This window comes from Malurus melanocephalus, unplaced genomic scaffold (assembly GCF_030028575.1).
Source record: "Malurus melanocephalus ecotype Western Australia unplaced genomic scaffold, MMel_1.1 scaffold_133, whole genome shotgun sequence".
Classification (NCBI taxonomy): Eukaryota; Metazoa; Chordata; class Aves; order Passeriformes; family Maluridae; genus Malurus; species Malurus melanocephalus.
In genome coordinates this window covers 28665-43112 of record NW_026623365.1, presented here as the reverse complement: position 1 = coordinate 43112, position 14448 = coordinate 28665, and the positions used below count along the sequence as shown (strand labels likewise).

Sequence of the window (14448 nt, the reverse complement as noted above, 5' to 3'; positions counted from 1 at the left end):
TTTTTTCCTAACAGTGGAAAAGATAAATTTAATATATATCCCAACTCCAGAAATATTTACTAATTAATAAAATAATCTCCAAAGTGATTTCAAAATTCTGAAAAACTCATGCTTACTTTAGTTTTCATTTAGAAAAGAAAACATTAAGGAACTGAATCACATAGCAAATAAACATGGTCAATACTCAATGAAGTTGCTATTTTACTAATAATTAACAGAATTTTTTTTTTGCTTGTGTCCCAGTGACTGGCTATTCTTAGAAGTGATTTCCATAACACTGCTTTATCCTGAGTACCCACATAAATAGGAAATTCTGAGATTTTCTCAGGTCTTTCATTTGATTTTTAATAAACCTAACTGAATAAGACAACTTAAAACCGAAACCAAAACAGTTTTTGTGGCTGACAATTTCTGATTACTACCTTGGAAAAAGACTTTCAGGTTTTCATSAAGGAGGTAATTTTCAAAACTGAATATAGACATAACTGTAAGTATAACTATTAACCTCTAGTAAGTAATATTAACCTCCACAAAAAGTAACCTCCTTTTTTATTAATTTGCTTTTTTTGAGCTATATAGTTGTCATTACTTATATCGTTCTAGATTGCTGTAAATATCTCAATAAAAATGAACTTTGTCATGTGATCTGTTCTTTTATTTTTGAATTTTGATCACTTGTTTGGAAAACCAGTATACCAACCACCATCACATCACTGATTTGGAGAAGCTAATAAATCACTTTTAGAGCAAACATGTAAAATTCACAAGTATTGACTGAAGAAGATAGTATTAAAATCAGTGGGGGAAAAAAAAAGAAAAACCAAACGCACAGAAAATAAACCTATAACTAGGTTAATTCTGTAATAGATCAGCCATATTCCATTCAGCACTGCTTTAGAATGCCCAGTAGTGGTGCTGTAGTCTTCAAGTTCATACTGCTTGTTGAGTTTCGAAACCATGACAGAAAGAGTTTAAGAGACATTTTACATAAAATTAACTCACAATAGAAGCCCGCTGAGTATGGGTAATATAGAAAAAAAAAAGTTATTGTCAGATTCAATAGACATGCTTAATTAAAAAAAAAATGAAAAAGGGATGACATTTATTAATTTAATCTTCCCTGTTAACTCAGTATTTTTCCTCAGGGAGATTAAAAATTTCAGAACTCAGATGTCAGTGGATCCTGTGCTTGGGTGTAGAGCTATCCCTATGACCGAGAACCTAAACACCAAAGCTCAGACTGCAAGTTCCATTTTGAGGGTGAAAATCTAAAAATACTTGAAGGCAGGCAAACTGAAAACATTTATTTAAGTAAAATACTGACATCATAAACAGTGATGTTATTTCTCTTAATTGCTTTATGGRTAAGATTATGTCCTTCAGAGGGAAATTTGTTCTACCGAACATGTGGGAATTGCTTGTGGTCTGTGGGGGTCTAATTTGACTGCCTTCAAATAAAACCAAAATTACAGCTAAACCAAAAACTTAATAAAAAAACCTCATATAAATATGTAAACCCAGATATTTCAAAGGACATTTAGCTTTCAATTTTAATAAATTGATTGATTTCCACAGTTTGACATGATTTATCACTCCCAGACTTGACAKCAGAAGCATCATATTGAGGTACCATCTGGGATGGGTAAAGCAATACATGCCAAAACAGAAGAGAACTAAAAACAGGGGCAGGAAAAGGCAGCAGAAAAATAAGGATAGGCAAAATGAAGGCAAAAGGTATCCCAAAATGATGGTAAGCCTATCAGAGTAAAACAACTTTAGTCCTCTATTCTCAATTCAGAACAGGACGAGCTTCACATGCTATGACTAAACAGTGTCTCTCTCAGACATTTAGTAGCAACAATCCACCTCATGAATTGGGCTGAGTTGTGTTGACCAAGCAAGGAACACACGGGAAGCAACCCTCTCTTTGTGCCCTGAACCATTTAGGAGAGCAGGACCCTCCCTCTACACATTCCTGCATGGAATCCTCACCAACGAATGTTCTTGTCCCAAGTTCCTCAAATCTTTCCTTTTCCTTAGCTTATAGCAACATGTCTCACATCTCTCAGCCTCAGCATGGCTGCTTTGTATCCTTAAAAGTTTAAAAATACGGAGGTTTTCTTAATTGCAGAAGCAAAAAAAAACAGTCTGCTAATCTTGAAAATTTTTACACTTCTTCCCTGGGAATGAAGCTTCATGGAAACAGTCAGTTTTTCCCATAGTTCAGCRGTTGGGTGCATCCTTTAAAATCACTGTGTCAAGGGCTCCTTAGAGCTCTAAGTCAACATGCAGATTTTAAATTTTTCTACTGTGTCATGAGGGAACATGAGGCCACCATTTTTCTATTTCTGTTATTTCTATTTACACCATTTTTTCTATTACTCGAGGTTTAAATGTTTGTCTTCTTTTCCATTTTTTTTTTTAATTTATTTCAACAACCAATTTCAGGGGATACTACAGACCAAACAATGCCAGGTACTGATAACACACAGTGGTAAGCTGAACTCATCTCTTCTTTGTGGCATTACCCAAAAGCATCTGTGCCCTACCCCAGCCAACCTTGCAGAACTGTTGAACAGATCTCTGCAGTGCTGGAAAACACAATTCCCCCGTGGCTGTGAAAATGTGTCTTTAGGCTTGCTCTTTGAATATGCACGATATACAAACTGTGGTTGGATTCTAATTAGCTGTTACAGGCCAGAACACACAATGAAATTCCACGTCAGGGTCTGTAAGCAAAAATCAATAAACATGTTTTCAGACACTGTATTGCAGACATAATATCTTCCAGAGCATATTGCATATTCCATTTCTTTTCTAAATTGCTCAGCACTGCAGCATCCAGTTGCCAAGAGCTGAAACGCTCCATCAGCAACCGCTTGTGGCAAACTCTCCACCTGGGCAAGACAGTAAGAATTAAGACAATCTGCTTTCAGTCTCTATATTMGTTTTTCTGCTCTCATTTTCTATGGTTTGCTAACATTTCTGAACTTTCTCAGTACAGAAGCTACACTGAAAGAGACTGATTGTCAAAGAGAGCATGTGTCCCTCCATAAGTATCACCCTGTTTTCACAGGATGCTGTTTGAGTCCAGAATTAGCTGAAGTACACCAACATCCTGTACAGCCCAGAGATTTGGAAAGCAGCAGCCTGATTTATTTTCAAAGGGCTTCTACCTGGTGATTACTCTTGTGCAACTGTAACGATTTATCATTTTAGTGAAAATATGAACAAACGTCACCTTCTTAGGAGAAGACAATTTCCTAATTTCCACAATTACTTTTTGTGCATGTAATGCAGTGTGACTGACTGCCATTACATAATAACAGGGAAAAATATCAGAAAGGGTGAAATTATACCATTATAAAATACGAATCAGCTGTTTCAAGAGTATCTGCTGTTAAATGTACACACATACTTTTTAGTACCMCCTCTATTTGCAATGAGAATAAATACACTCATATAGTCAGGTGATGAAGGTTTCCCCTTTCTCTTAAAAAGAAACCCCAAAATAACCCAACAAATATTTAATATCTAAAGAAAACAGAAGCTTTACTCCAGTGAAAATTTTTAGTACCTATTTCACTTCTTTACTGCGAAACCAGAAGATTACTGTAAACATAAAAGAAATGCAGCCTAACAAGCAGAGGTAAGAATTTTAAAAAGAAAAAAAGAAAAAAGGGAGAATAAAAAAAGCTAAGCTTCTTGGCTAAATGGACCCATTTGTCTAGAAATACACTTGCACACGAATTTTAGTCCTGGCACAAAACAATGGCAGTTACAGCAAATAAATGAAAGATTACATCTCTGCCTGGCTTTCTTTTTCTACTCTTCTCCTCCATCTCTGAAAATACTAACACATACAGATGAGCCAAAGCAGCAGCAAAGCCCTGCCAATTTGCCAGCATCATTTTTCTTCAGTTAGACTCTTTCTAAATGTACATGAGAAATTTCAGCTGTACTGAAGGACAGGAAATTACAAATTCTGCAGGTTAAAACCTTCCAATTTTGTAGAAGCCAAGTGTAAATTAATAACAAGCAGGAATGAGCAGAAGAGGAGTCACACATCCAATTGGCTGTCTCAGCCTCACGTGCCCTCTATACAGGTTTTTAGTGGGGTCTACATATGAACCTAGAACATCACAAACCAGAAAAAGCCCTCAAACAATTAGCTGCTATCTGTAACTACACCTCTGCAGATGAAAATTCCCACATGTGCAAAGAAAATTCAGAATGCAGAGTGAATCACAGCCAAATGTGACCTAAATGGTTTTAGAACAGTAGCCATCCTCTGATTAATATATAGGTGCATCTATGAGCACCAGCTGCTTCAATAGCAAATTTTTTTCAGCAGAAACAAAGCACTGTCTGCTGGTAACTGATTTCTGCACAAATATTTTATAAAGGGAATATCAGGATTTGTGTGTCCTAACATCTTTTATGTAGCTTTAGGATCTAACATGCTTTATCTAGCTTTCAGCTGCATGTGAAAGAGGTCATTTGGGTAAAGATTMGATGTGAAATTACACACTGCTAGCTGAATTCATCCTTTTTTGGCTTCAATAAAGTTGGTCAGAAAATACTGTTAGACAAGCAGAAAACATAACTGGAAATAATGAATATACTCCTAGAATCACAGAAAAAGGACTGGAATACACTAACCACCAAGTCCATCCATACCTGCCACAAAGGACTAGCTCTGGCTTTGCAAATACTTTTAACTGTTCTCCAAAGTAACTTCTTTTCYAGAAAATTCATAGTTCCAATCTTGCCTCTAATTCCTCGAATGGCTCGCTAACAGGCGTGCAGAAACACATATACACAAACAAATCTATAAACCAAAATCCTCAAGATTCCAGAATTTAAAGTTGAATAGCACACATGAAAATAAAACTATTATCTTATCCTGCATAAAAAACCTAATTCAAAGCCTAACGTAAACTATGGGCTAAAATTGCCTTAAAAATGAACTTTGAGCTATGTTGCTGTAACTGAAAGACATGCAGCTTCTGGATGAGAATAAACCCTGTGGAGAGTATGCAAATACAGAAGCAGGTGGAATAGGCTCATATTCAACATTCTGGGCATCTCAAACTGTGAATAATTTCATAGAAGGAACATTTAGATGAGAAAGGCAAACTCAAGCATGTGCCCTGTAAATGCCTTGACAACTTGAGTTTATAAAGAAGTTCACCTTATGGAAGAAGAAAAGATGTCCATATTCTATGATATTTATGAAAAAATTATGCAGGCTGGCATATTGTTTATGGCAACAGTGGCATAAAGACTTTTATAAGCCAGCATGTATTAGCTTTTCAGTCTTTACAGACACATCAGCAAACTTGTCATGTAGGTAGACACAAAGTGCATGTTTGAATATAGAAGTCCTCTTTTCAAAAAAATTTAGAATAAAGAAAAGGTGAGAACAGACACTTGTGACAGCCATCCACCACGCAATGTCAAAGCCTCACCATTAATGCTGACCTCTGCTAGTTATCATGGTTTTTCAAGTACATTTTTGAAAATAAATTTATTTAAAAACTGCTCTTTAGATTGCTGCTTCTATATTTTAAGAAATACATCAGAGTTTTCAGGAAATCCCGCTTTCATCTTGGCCAACGCTTTTATGGATCATTCTACAGTTACTTGAGGTGAGCAGTAACAAAGCAAAGCTCACCAAACAAATCCATRCAGAGTCAGGCCTTCTCTGTCTGTGAGCCCACTATTGCTGCAGAGAGAGTGAWAAAATATTTGCCCTTCTACACCCCCAGCCCAATGAGTGCTTCTTCCCTAATCCATAATCTTTATGCACACATTGTTCCAACAGTCAGCTTTGAACAATTTGACTCTCAGGCTTCTCCGTCAAGAGCTTAAAAGGCTTTCACTTGCTGTATTCTTCTTTATTCTGCTCCACAAAGAAAATTGCTGAGACACATCAAATACTGGTTTGCTAAAGATATTATCATATGAAACTTGCTTATTCAAACAACATGCTCTTCCTATAAACTACAGAGCACAGAACCATGACATGTGGGATGACAACTTTGATGTAGCCACAATGGGTGACAATGTCTCAGTGCACAGCCCCAGCTCATGTTTAAATGCACATCCTGTCTGATGCACTCTGGAAACCCTTTAACCCCACTTTTACAAGGGATTAACTTCCCCTAAACTGGTGGAAACAGTACCCTTTTAATACATGTTCTGCATTTCTTTTGTGATAACTTGCATTTCAAATGAATGTCTGGTTTTGGTTTGGGGCTATTTCCTTTTTATTTTTTCTTTTAAAAGRAAGATTATCTTGTGTTTCCAGAGTATTTTTCAGGCATAAACTTATAAAAGATAGGATATACATGTACTTTGGCACAGAGAAATTTTTGCAATAGTTTGCGAACCAATAGTAATTATTTTTATTTATTCTTTTTTAGAAAGCTTTTCTATTACAAAACAATATCTGGTAATCTTGTAATTCTGATAACACTCCAAAAGAACACCTTATTTATAAAATGTCTATATTTCCAAAAATAYATGGAAATTTATCAACAAAATATTTTCYAAYAATGAGTTTGTTCTAAATATGAGAYTTGCTATAAATATGAGATTATTACTGTTGCAGTTTGCTACATGYAAGATAAAGCCTGTTGTCTTCCCAGTGGCACTGTGTGCACAAACCATCATATTCCAACAGACACTKAGGCGTGACAGATGAGGAAACGAGCTTAGACAAAAATAACTGAAGTGCGTCAACAGTCCAAAATTAGTTTGAGGCATTCCCTTCATTTTCCAGAGAGAAAAGTACAATAAGAAAGATTCAACTGATGAATCAGTCATTAAAAAAAAAACAAAAACAAAAAACAACAAAGCCCTAAGTGTCAATGCAAAGGAAATAAATAGTTTTAAAACTCTAATTTAAAACTGTAGAAAAGGAGGATGCAAAATGTTCAAATTTGCTTCCATGCTGTAAGTATTTGTTGTGAAGGAGAAAAAGTAATTTTTCTCCTGCTTCCCACACACAATAGCAAAACTAGAGCTTGAGCAATTTTCTAAGATAATTAAACAACAGGTATAATAGATTGTCYTGTTTCTAGCCTTTTTGTCTTGTTATTGAGCAATGCTGAAAGCTTCTCATAGCTAGCACTTCACTATGTGCCTTTTCTTCCAAACCTGAAAACATGGTTTATTAACTTGTGAAACAGCTGTGTGTTTCTACAAAGGTGATTCATAAAAAAAAACAAAAAAAAAAACACCAAAAAAAAACCAAAGCAAGTAACATAAGTAGAAGAATTAAACCAGAGTTTTTCATGCTATTCCTATGACAAAAATGTGTGAAGAAAAAAGAACTGCTAAAAGAAAATTTCTTCTGTCCATACATGAAATGTCAAAGTGCTCAGTCCTCTGGCAAATAAACATCAACTAGTACACACAGTACCAATGAGTTAAACCACAGCACRCTTTATTTCTCCCCTGAAATTCCATCATTCTGTTTTGCAAGGATTTCACACAGTTTTTGCTTTGCTTCCCACTTTTGTTCCCATCTCTTTCAGCCATAATACCAGATTACAAACAAGACCTGAATGTATTGTTTAGTTAGTTTGGGAATCCTAAACAATTCACCTTACAAATTGAAACAAAGGCTTCAGTCACCTCACAGCTGATTTGGAGCTGCCAAAACTGGCACATCCAAGGAATTGGATTATCCRTCTTTTGCATAATGACTGTCCTGGGGCACTCTAACAGAACTGTAAGGGAATTAGAGGGAAGTAGATCTGTGTGGAACAAATACAAAGGAGTCATAATGGTAGGCTTGAAAATAAGGGGGAAGAAATTGAATACAAGGTTTGTAGGGATAGTAAAGATATGCTGGGAAAGAAGAAAGAAGAGAATGCTTTTTATTTAAAAACACAAACTCTCTAAAGGTGGAAGAATRTTAGAAGATATAGAGGCAAACCAATGGTGCTAAAACACTGAAGCCAGAATAAGAAACTCTACCAAAAATTAACTTGAGAAGACTGTTAAAAGGTTTCTTAACATGAGTAAGACTGAAACCCAGAAACCTACCATAACATCAACAGTATGATTTTTTTGTGGTTATTTTGTATTGTTTGCTGACTGGGCTGAGAGGAAGTCTGATTGAATCAGTCAGCACAATTATAAACCTCTGTAATCTACAGATTTCTCCCTCATTACTGAATTCAGCCTACTGATACATGTCCTACCAGAGGAAAGTCCTGAATTTCAATCTATGAATTAGCACAATAAACTGCAACAGCACCATCAGAGACCTCTTAGCACAGCCTCTCAACAAGAATCTTTAGGACTTTAATTATTCACCAGGATATTGAATATAGCAGAGAAGATGGAAGCAGACAGCCCAAATTCTGTATATTGAAAGTGCTTGGTGTGTCACAGCCTTAAACACCAGCAATAAAACTGAATATTAAGTAATATTGCGATTTTAATTAAATATAAGCTAGCTTCAGATCTAAAGGTAGTTACTTTAAATTRCAATAATGAAGACTACAAAAATCCACTTTAACAACATCACAGCAGAGTAAGGCAACATCAGATCTGTATGGCCTGGGACAAAGGCTAATCTGGAATTAAAAGGGATWAAATGACTTATATAATAAAGGGCCAGAAAAAGGACAAAAACAGATGCATACTTATGTGTAGCTATGGAGCTTATAAATATCTTCTTTATCTGTTCTAAACATCTGATTACCTACATGACACAGAGGAACTAAGGAAACAGAAGTAAACCATACCTGTATTAGAGAAAGATCCTCAAGGTTCAATCTGAAGAGGTAGTTTCTGGAGTTAAAAAAAATAGTAGATGAAAATGAATTGTTAGTAATGTTTCAGTAAAAAAAAATGTTACCACAGTTTAAATAAAAACAGCAATGACTATAAAGACAGCAAAAAATTTAAAAGTGACAGGTATTCAGAACTTCAAATGCTTTCAGAGGCTGTCTTAACATACAGCCCTTTGGGCTAAGGACTAAACTAATTTCTAAAGCAGATTTTCAGTTTGTAGGATTCACTGAACATGAATAAAGTAGGTACTTATACTGTGTGCATGCATGGACATCGTTGCTCCAGTCTTCCYTTAGAATCAATGGGAAGAAACACTCAGTGCTTTGGCAGATTCATGTCACCAGTGGTMGATGTCTACATCAGAACAAGGGGGMAGGCAGRGCAAAGCTCTCCATTTCTCCCCACAAAGACAGGAACCTTATGCAATTAGCTCAGCCATATATATGTATACGAAAAATTTGACACAGAGGATTTCAGCATGGTGGCAAATCTTACAAGCCATAGAGGTTTCACAATTTTAAGCAAAGTCTTGCCATACAGGGTGAAATTTCTTTGGAGCCTGAGAAWTTTTTCCCACAGACAGCAGGAGCTACACACAAACCAACCAAGCACAGTTTTCAAAAGCCTGTGCATTTATTGCAAAAACATTTCTCAATCCGTGTTTTTTTCTGCAGTAGCATCGCTGCACCTACAGAACTTGGGAGGAGTTCAGGCAAACTACAAGCAAGACACATTCCGCCTGTACCATTGTTTTTTTTCTTTCTTAGTTCCTACAACACCTCTTTTTCTTCTTTTCATTTTTTTTTTTTTTTTAACTCACATTCACAGAACTAATACTCTTCAGTTCTCTTCTAATTTTTAGCTTCTTTGAAGCAATTCTCATTTTCCAATGCTGCTACAGAGTGATTATGTTTTAGAAATGAAGAAGAAAAGGATTTTTACAATAATAAAATAAATTACTCCAATCTTAATTTAGTTATAATAAATCTGTAACATCAATTAGTAAGATTTAAAAAAATTTGCTTAAAGTAACAAAAAAATCCCAGATGACAGAGAAATGAGTAAATTTAAACTTTAAATATTTGCAATATTCATGAATTATCTGCAATATTACGTCCATGTAACTGATAGATGTGTAATCAAAACTAAAATTAGGTCACAATTAGGCCATTATTTTGAGATAATAATTCTAATTCTTCCCAAAGAGGTACGAGATATTGTAAAYAGGCAGAGATAGTCAGGACTGTAGTTTACACCTCTATTATTTTTATTTTTTTTTAATGAGACAGCAGGGAAAGGGAGAAGAACAAAACTAAATTGTGTCTAACTCAGAAGCACAACCACTGTCATGGGTATCTCATTTATGGACTCTGGGAAACAGCTATGTGTATTTATTTATTGACTCTGGTACATATATGGACTAYTTAAATTGTGCCTGTACAGGAACTATGTGTTTCCTAGGAATATTGCAAAAGGGAGTGAGTTACTGAAAATGCAGGAGGCGGGTTATTAAGGACAAGAATTCATGTGAAAGTAAATTAAAAACCAAAATATTTATTATTAGACAGATAAATCACCAAAAGAAATAACTAAAACATTTGGGTTTGGGTCATGAAGAGACGTGGAGTGGATAAACAAAGAAAACAGTACTTTGCAGAACAATGGAAGCCGAAAGCTTCACCAACAAGTTACAGGCAAGTGGACTTGAGAGACTTTAACCAAAACACRAGGAAGCAATATATTATAGCCTTTCTAACACTTCTACACTCTCTATGTAAAGACAAAAACTACCTTCACTTCTGCAAAGTGTCTTGCCCAGAATTAATCAGCAGGGAGCATAAATATTTGGTCTGCTCCTCATCTCRGTGCATTTAAATTCCATCACCCATCATTGTACTTCTTTCACTCCACTATCAATGAAATCTATTTCACTGCTGTTGCAAAACAACTTTTTCTCTTCCAGAGAAAAAAACTTCCAGAGAAACTGAACTCCATCCTCAGCAGGTATAAACTGCTTTCTTAACTCAGTGGTGTCAGACTCACAGGAACCGCACACAAATGCCCCATCTCACGCTACAAATAAATGCAGTCTCTGTTGCAGAATATGTGAGCAGACAGTCTGGTCTCACACTTTTAGTTTTCGGGTCAGTTCTTAATACAGTGTCATTTCAATCGCTATGTGCACTTCAATATCTGCTGAATTTTTATGCCTGATGAGGCCTTTTTAAGAGATTACCGAATCACTAATGTCTTTTTATCGTTTTCCATTCTGACATCATTTCAGCCTAYTAAAAAGTAAGCCATTGTCCTAAACTGTAAAGATTCTAAACTAATAAATGCACAAACACAGTGTCAGCCTGAAGAAAAACAGACACTCAACATTTTTCTTGTCTTTTTCTTCCAGAAAATTAGGTTTTTATCCTATTCAGTAGAGCACAACACTTCTACACATTAATATATTCAGCGTGAAATTAGAAAAATTGACYCTATAAATGTTAGGGAGACTAAAATGTCTATATTCGTGTGAATGATCAAGAGACAGAGCTAATTAGTGTACATTTTTCAATTTCCTGTGGCTGCCAATAACCAATTAAAAATTTTCAGCTTTATAGAGCCAGCAGAGAGAAAATTGAATAAGAAAAGCAGTGTGCAAGAGACAGTGAAAACACCTTAGCAACACAAACTGGGCAAATGGACATCACAGATTGATTGTGACCACATAAATAAGTGGCAAATGGCACTCAGAGAGCAATCAGAGCTGTTCCTACTTAGATGTGTCCACTTCACTAAAACTTGCAGGACTACATTTAGCTTTACAAATTCAACAGTTTAACATTCTAAGGCATGCATCACTACCATGTGAGAACTAATTCAGAAAGCACATATAGSAGAAAAAAATTACAAGAAAATTACAGAAATAAGCATGACAGTAAAAAAGCACATTGGAAATGTAGTATTAATAAATCTGAAAGTCCAAAGAAAAAGTCAATGCCAATTTTCATGACATGTGCAGAGCCATTATGCTCTTCACAACAGTTTTTCAGTGTGTTATTGAGATTATGCCCTAGGCTGCCATTTTTCAACCTCTGTTCTKCTTTATTCCAGTGCATTTATGCCTTGAAGGCAACAAAGGACGTGAAATAAAAATGAAATTTCATTTCTGAAGCACAGATATGACCTCTTAGCACACAGCCCTGCCTCTTTTCCAAATATGGTGTCAATAAGCGAGAYAAATACAACTTTGCACACTGGAATTAAACTGATGTGACACTACTGGTAATTGGCAAATTTGTTTCCATTTGGTGCCTAATGAATGAGGAAAGCAAATATGTTACATAAATCTGAAAACAGAAGGACACTTAATGAGAAGAAAACACAACTAACTGAGATGGAGCAGCATCCTCTACTCCTTCAGAGACCCAGCAGGCAATAAGCATTTTGCTTTACATTCTCAGCACTGAACAACTTTTCTAGCTCAACTATGATAATTAAAACCCGTTAGTCAAGAACCTGCTCAAACCCAAGGGCAAAGATTTCTGCTGGTATCAGTGGGAGCCAAATGAAAGTACACAAAGAGCATTCTCCAGACACTTCCTTCACAACAATATATTTCAATCTAATTCATTCAGTATAGCTACAGCTAAAAGTACAAAACTAATCTTCTGTGTATTCCTGAGCAAGTCCAAGTCAAAAAACAAATCAAAATCCATAAAAGATTCAAAAGTATATCATGTTAGAGATGGTTGTAAAGTCCAGCACTTTACCCTTTTCCTTGTGAAACTGCAAGCTATCAAAGCTGAATGGAGCAACAATAAATACTGATGCATTAGACACAGACCTGAATTAGAAGAACATTAAGATGGCACATAAAGCTCAGGAAAACAGGATTCATGATTAAGCTTTTTGAAGAAAGATGGCAAAATATATGTCATAAAGTAGCAAAAAATCTCCTAAGCCATCCTAAGGCCTCACATGCATCTGCAATTGGAAGCCTGAATCCCTAAATAGGATTGCAGCAAACTCAGAAACTCAAGGTATGCTGCCAAACATGCTGCCAAATCTTCTGAAAATAAACTACCAAAATATTCCCCCCTGTTTACTTCTCTCAAGAAACTAATTTACATGAAAAAAAAGAAAACTTTATTCAAATCACTGGGAGAACAAAATAGTGAGACTTAAAATGAAAAGTATAAACTCTGCAAGAGTCAAATATTAAGCAWCATTTCACAATTCCACAATTAAGATGATAAAGTTCTGGAAAAGCCAATTCTGGCTTTGCAGTATAATAAAGTCAGCAAGTGGAAAGAAAATTTTGAAAAATAAAGTTAAGAACAGGACAAAATGAGATCATCAGTATAAATAAAATAATTRTGTAGAAAATTTATTTGGTTAAATCATCAATCTATAGGGAAAATATCTCAAAAAGCCAAGGATAATACATTGGAAATTTGAAAAAATCCAAATAGTTTGTAAATCATTTACAAAAATGGTCAATTTACAATAGCAAAAAGCAGAATAGTCAAAAGTAATGTATTTTCTTCATTGTGCGTGAAATGGATGCCTCAGCAAATGAAAATAATGAAATGAGAGGCTTACTGATAAATGCTAAAGATATGAAAACAGCCTATGCACAGAGATAAATATTTTCAGACTAAYAGGTCATGTTGATCCATCCTAAAAATTATGGAAATTTTTTTTTTGTTGTTCCTATTACTCTTTTTTAGTAATTTCTAAAATTATGTGTTTAAATTGAAGGAATGAAGACTAACCATGTTTTATTAACATTCAAAATGGCAAAGGCAAGATTCATGYAATCACAAGCTGACCAGCGAGACAATGAGCTTGTCAAACAGAGTAAGAAAAACACTRTGGCAGTCAGTTAGGAAAGAATTCCATTATAAATTGAATTAACCCGCTCAAGGGTCCTGTAAAATCTGATTTCCTCCTCTGATGCTTTCTCCTCTGGATTAGCAAACCTTACTTCACTTCCCTGTAGCTCCTTGTACAGCCCTGGCAATACTGGAGATCCCGGAACACAGAACTCGTGCTCAGATGTTCAACAACAGCCAGGCTTCACTCCTACATATTTCTTGCCATGGGCTTCTCCAGAAAAAGCCGAAAGGTGCCAGGGGCCCCTGCAGCTCTGGAGGTCACCCTCCTCCTGAAGTCATGCCACATCATCTCAAACATCGATTAACATCTTTCCCTGGTTTCTCACACAGGACTCGAGTTCCCCACCTGGCAATGGCCTCACAGTATTTGACACCTGTCTGCCTCTGATGAGTGCAGGTCAAGGATTTTTCTGAATATTATGCTTTAGTCCAGATGGGTTTGTGAAGTTATTCAGCTATTTATTTAGCAAGCTGCTGTTGGATACAATTYTATCCTGAAATATCAGCTCAACCAAAATGTTAATTCTGTCTTTGACAACTGCAGATAACCAAATATTTAAAACTTTTTTTATTGCTGTAGTACACATTTCAAGGTAAATGCTCCCAGTTTTTATATTTTGGTAGACATTACATTTAATGTACACTTTTCACTCACATTAAGAACCATGCAAATTCTATGTGGTCTTGTTAGCATTTCATTTCTCAATAAATTAATCTGCTATTTCTTGTCAAGATTAATTTG

At 35.5% G+C, this 14448-nt stretch overlaps 1 protein-coding gene across 1 annotated transcript in view; it reads right to left on the bottom strand.

Annotated features, from left to right (window-relative positions):
- Positions 1-14448, bottom strand: part of SEMA5A (semaphorin 5A) — a gene marked incomplete at its 5' end in the record, with an annotated part of 210120 nt that overhangs the window by 170025 nt on the left and 25647 nt on the right. Inside the window, one exon of the mRNA XM_057370806.1 lies at positions 8766-8811. Coding sequence (XP_057226789.1) covers positions 8766-8811 — 46 coding nt within the window. The remainder of the gene's footprint in view (positions 1-8765; positions 8812-14448) is intronic.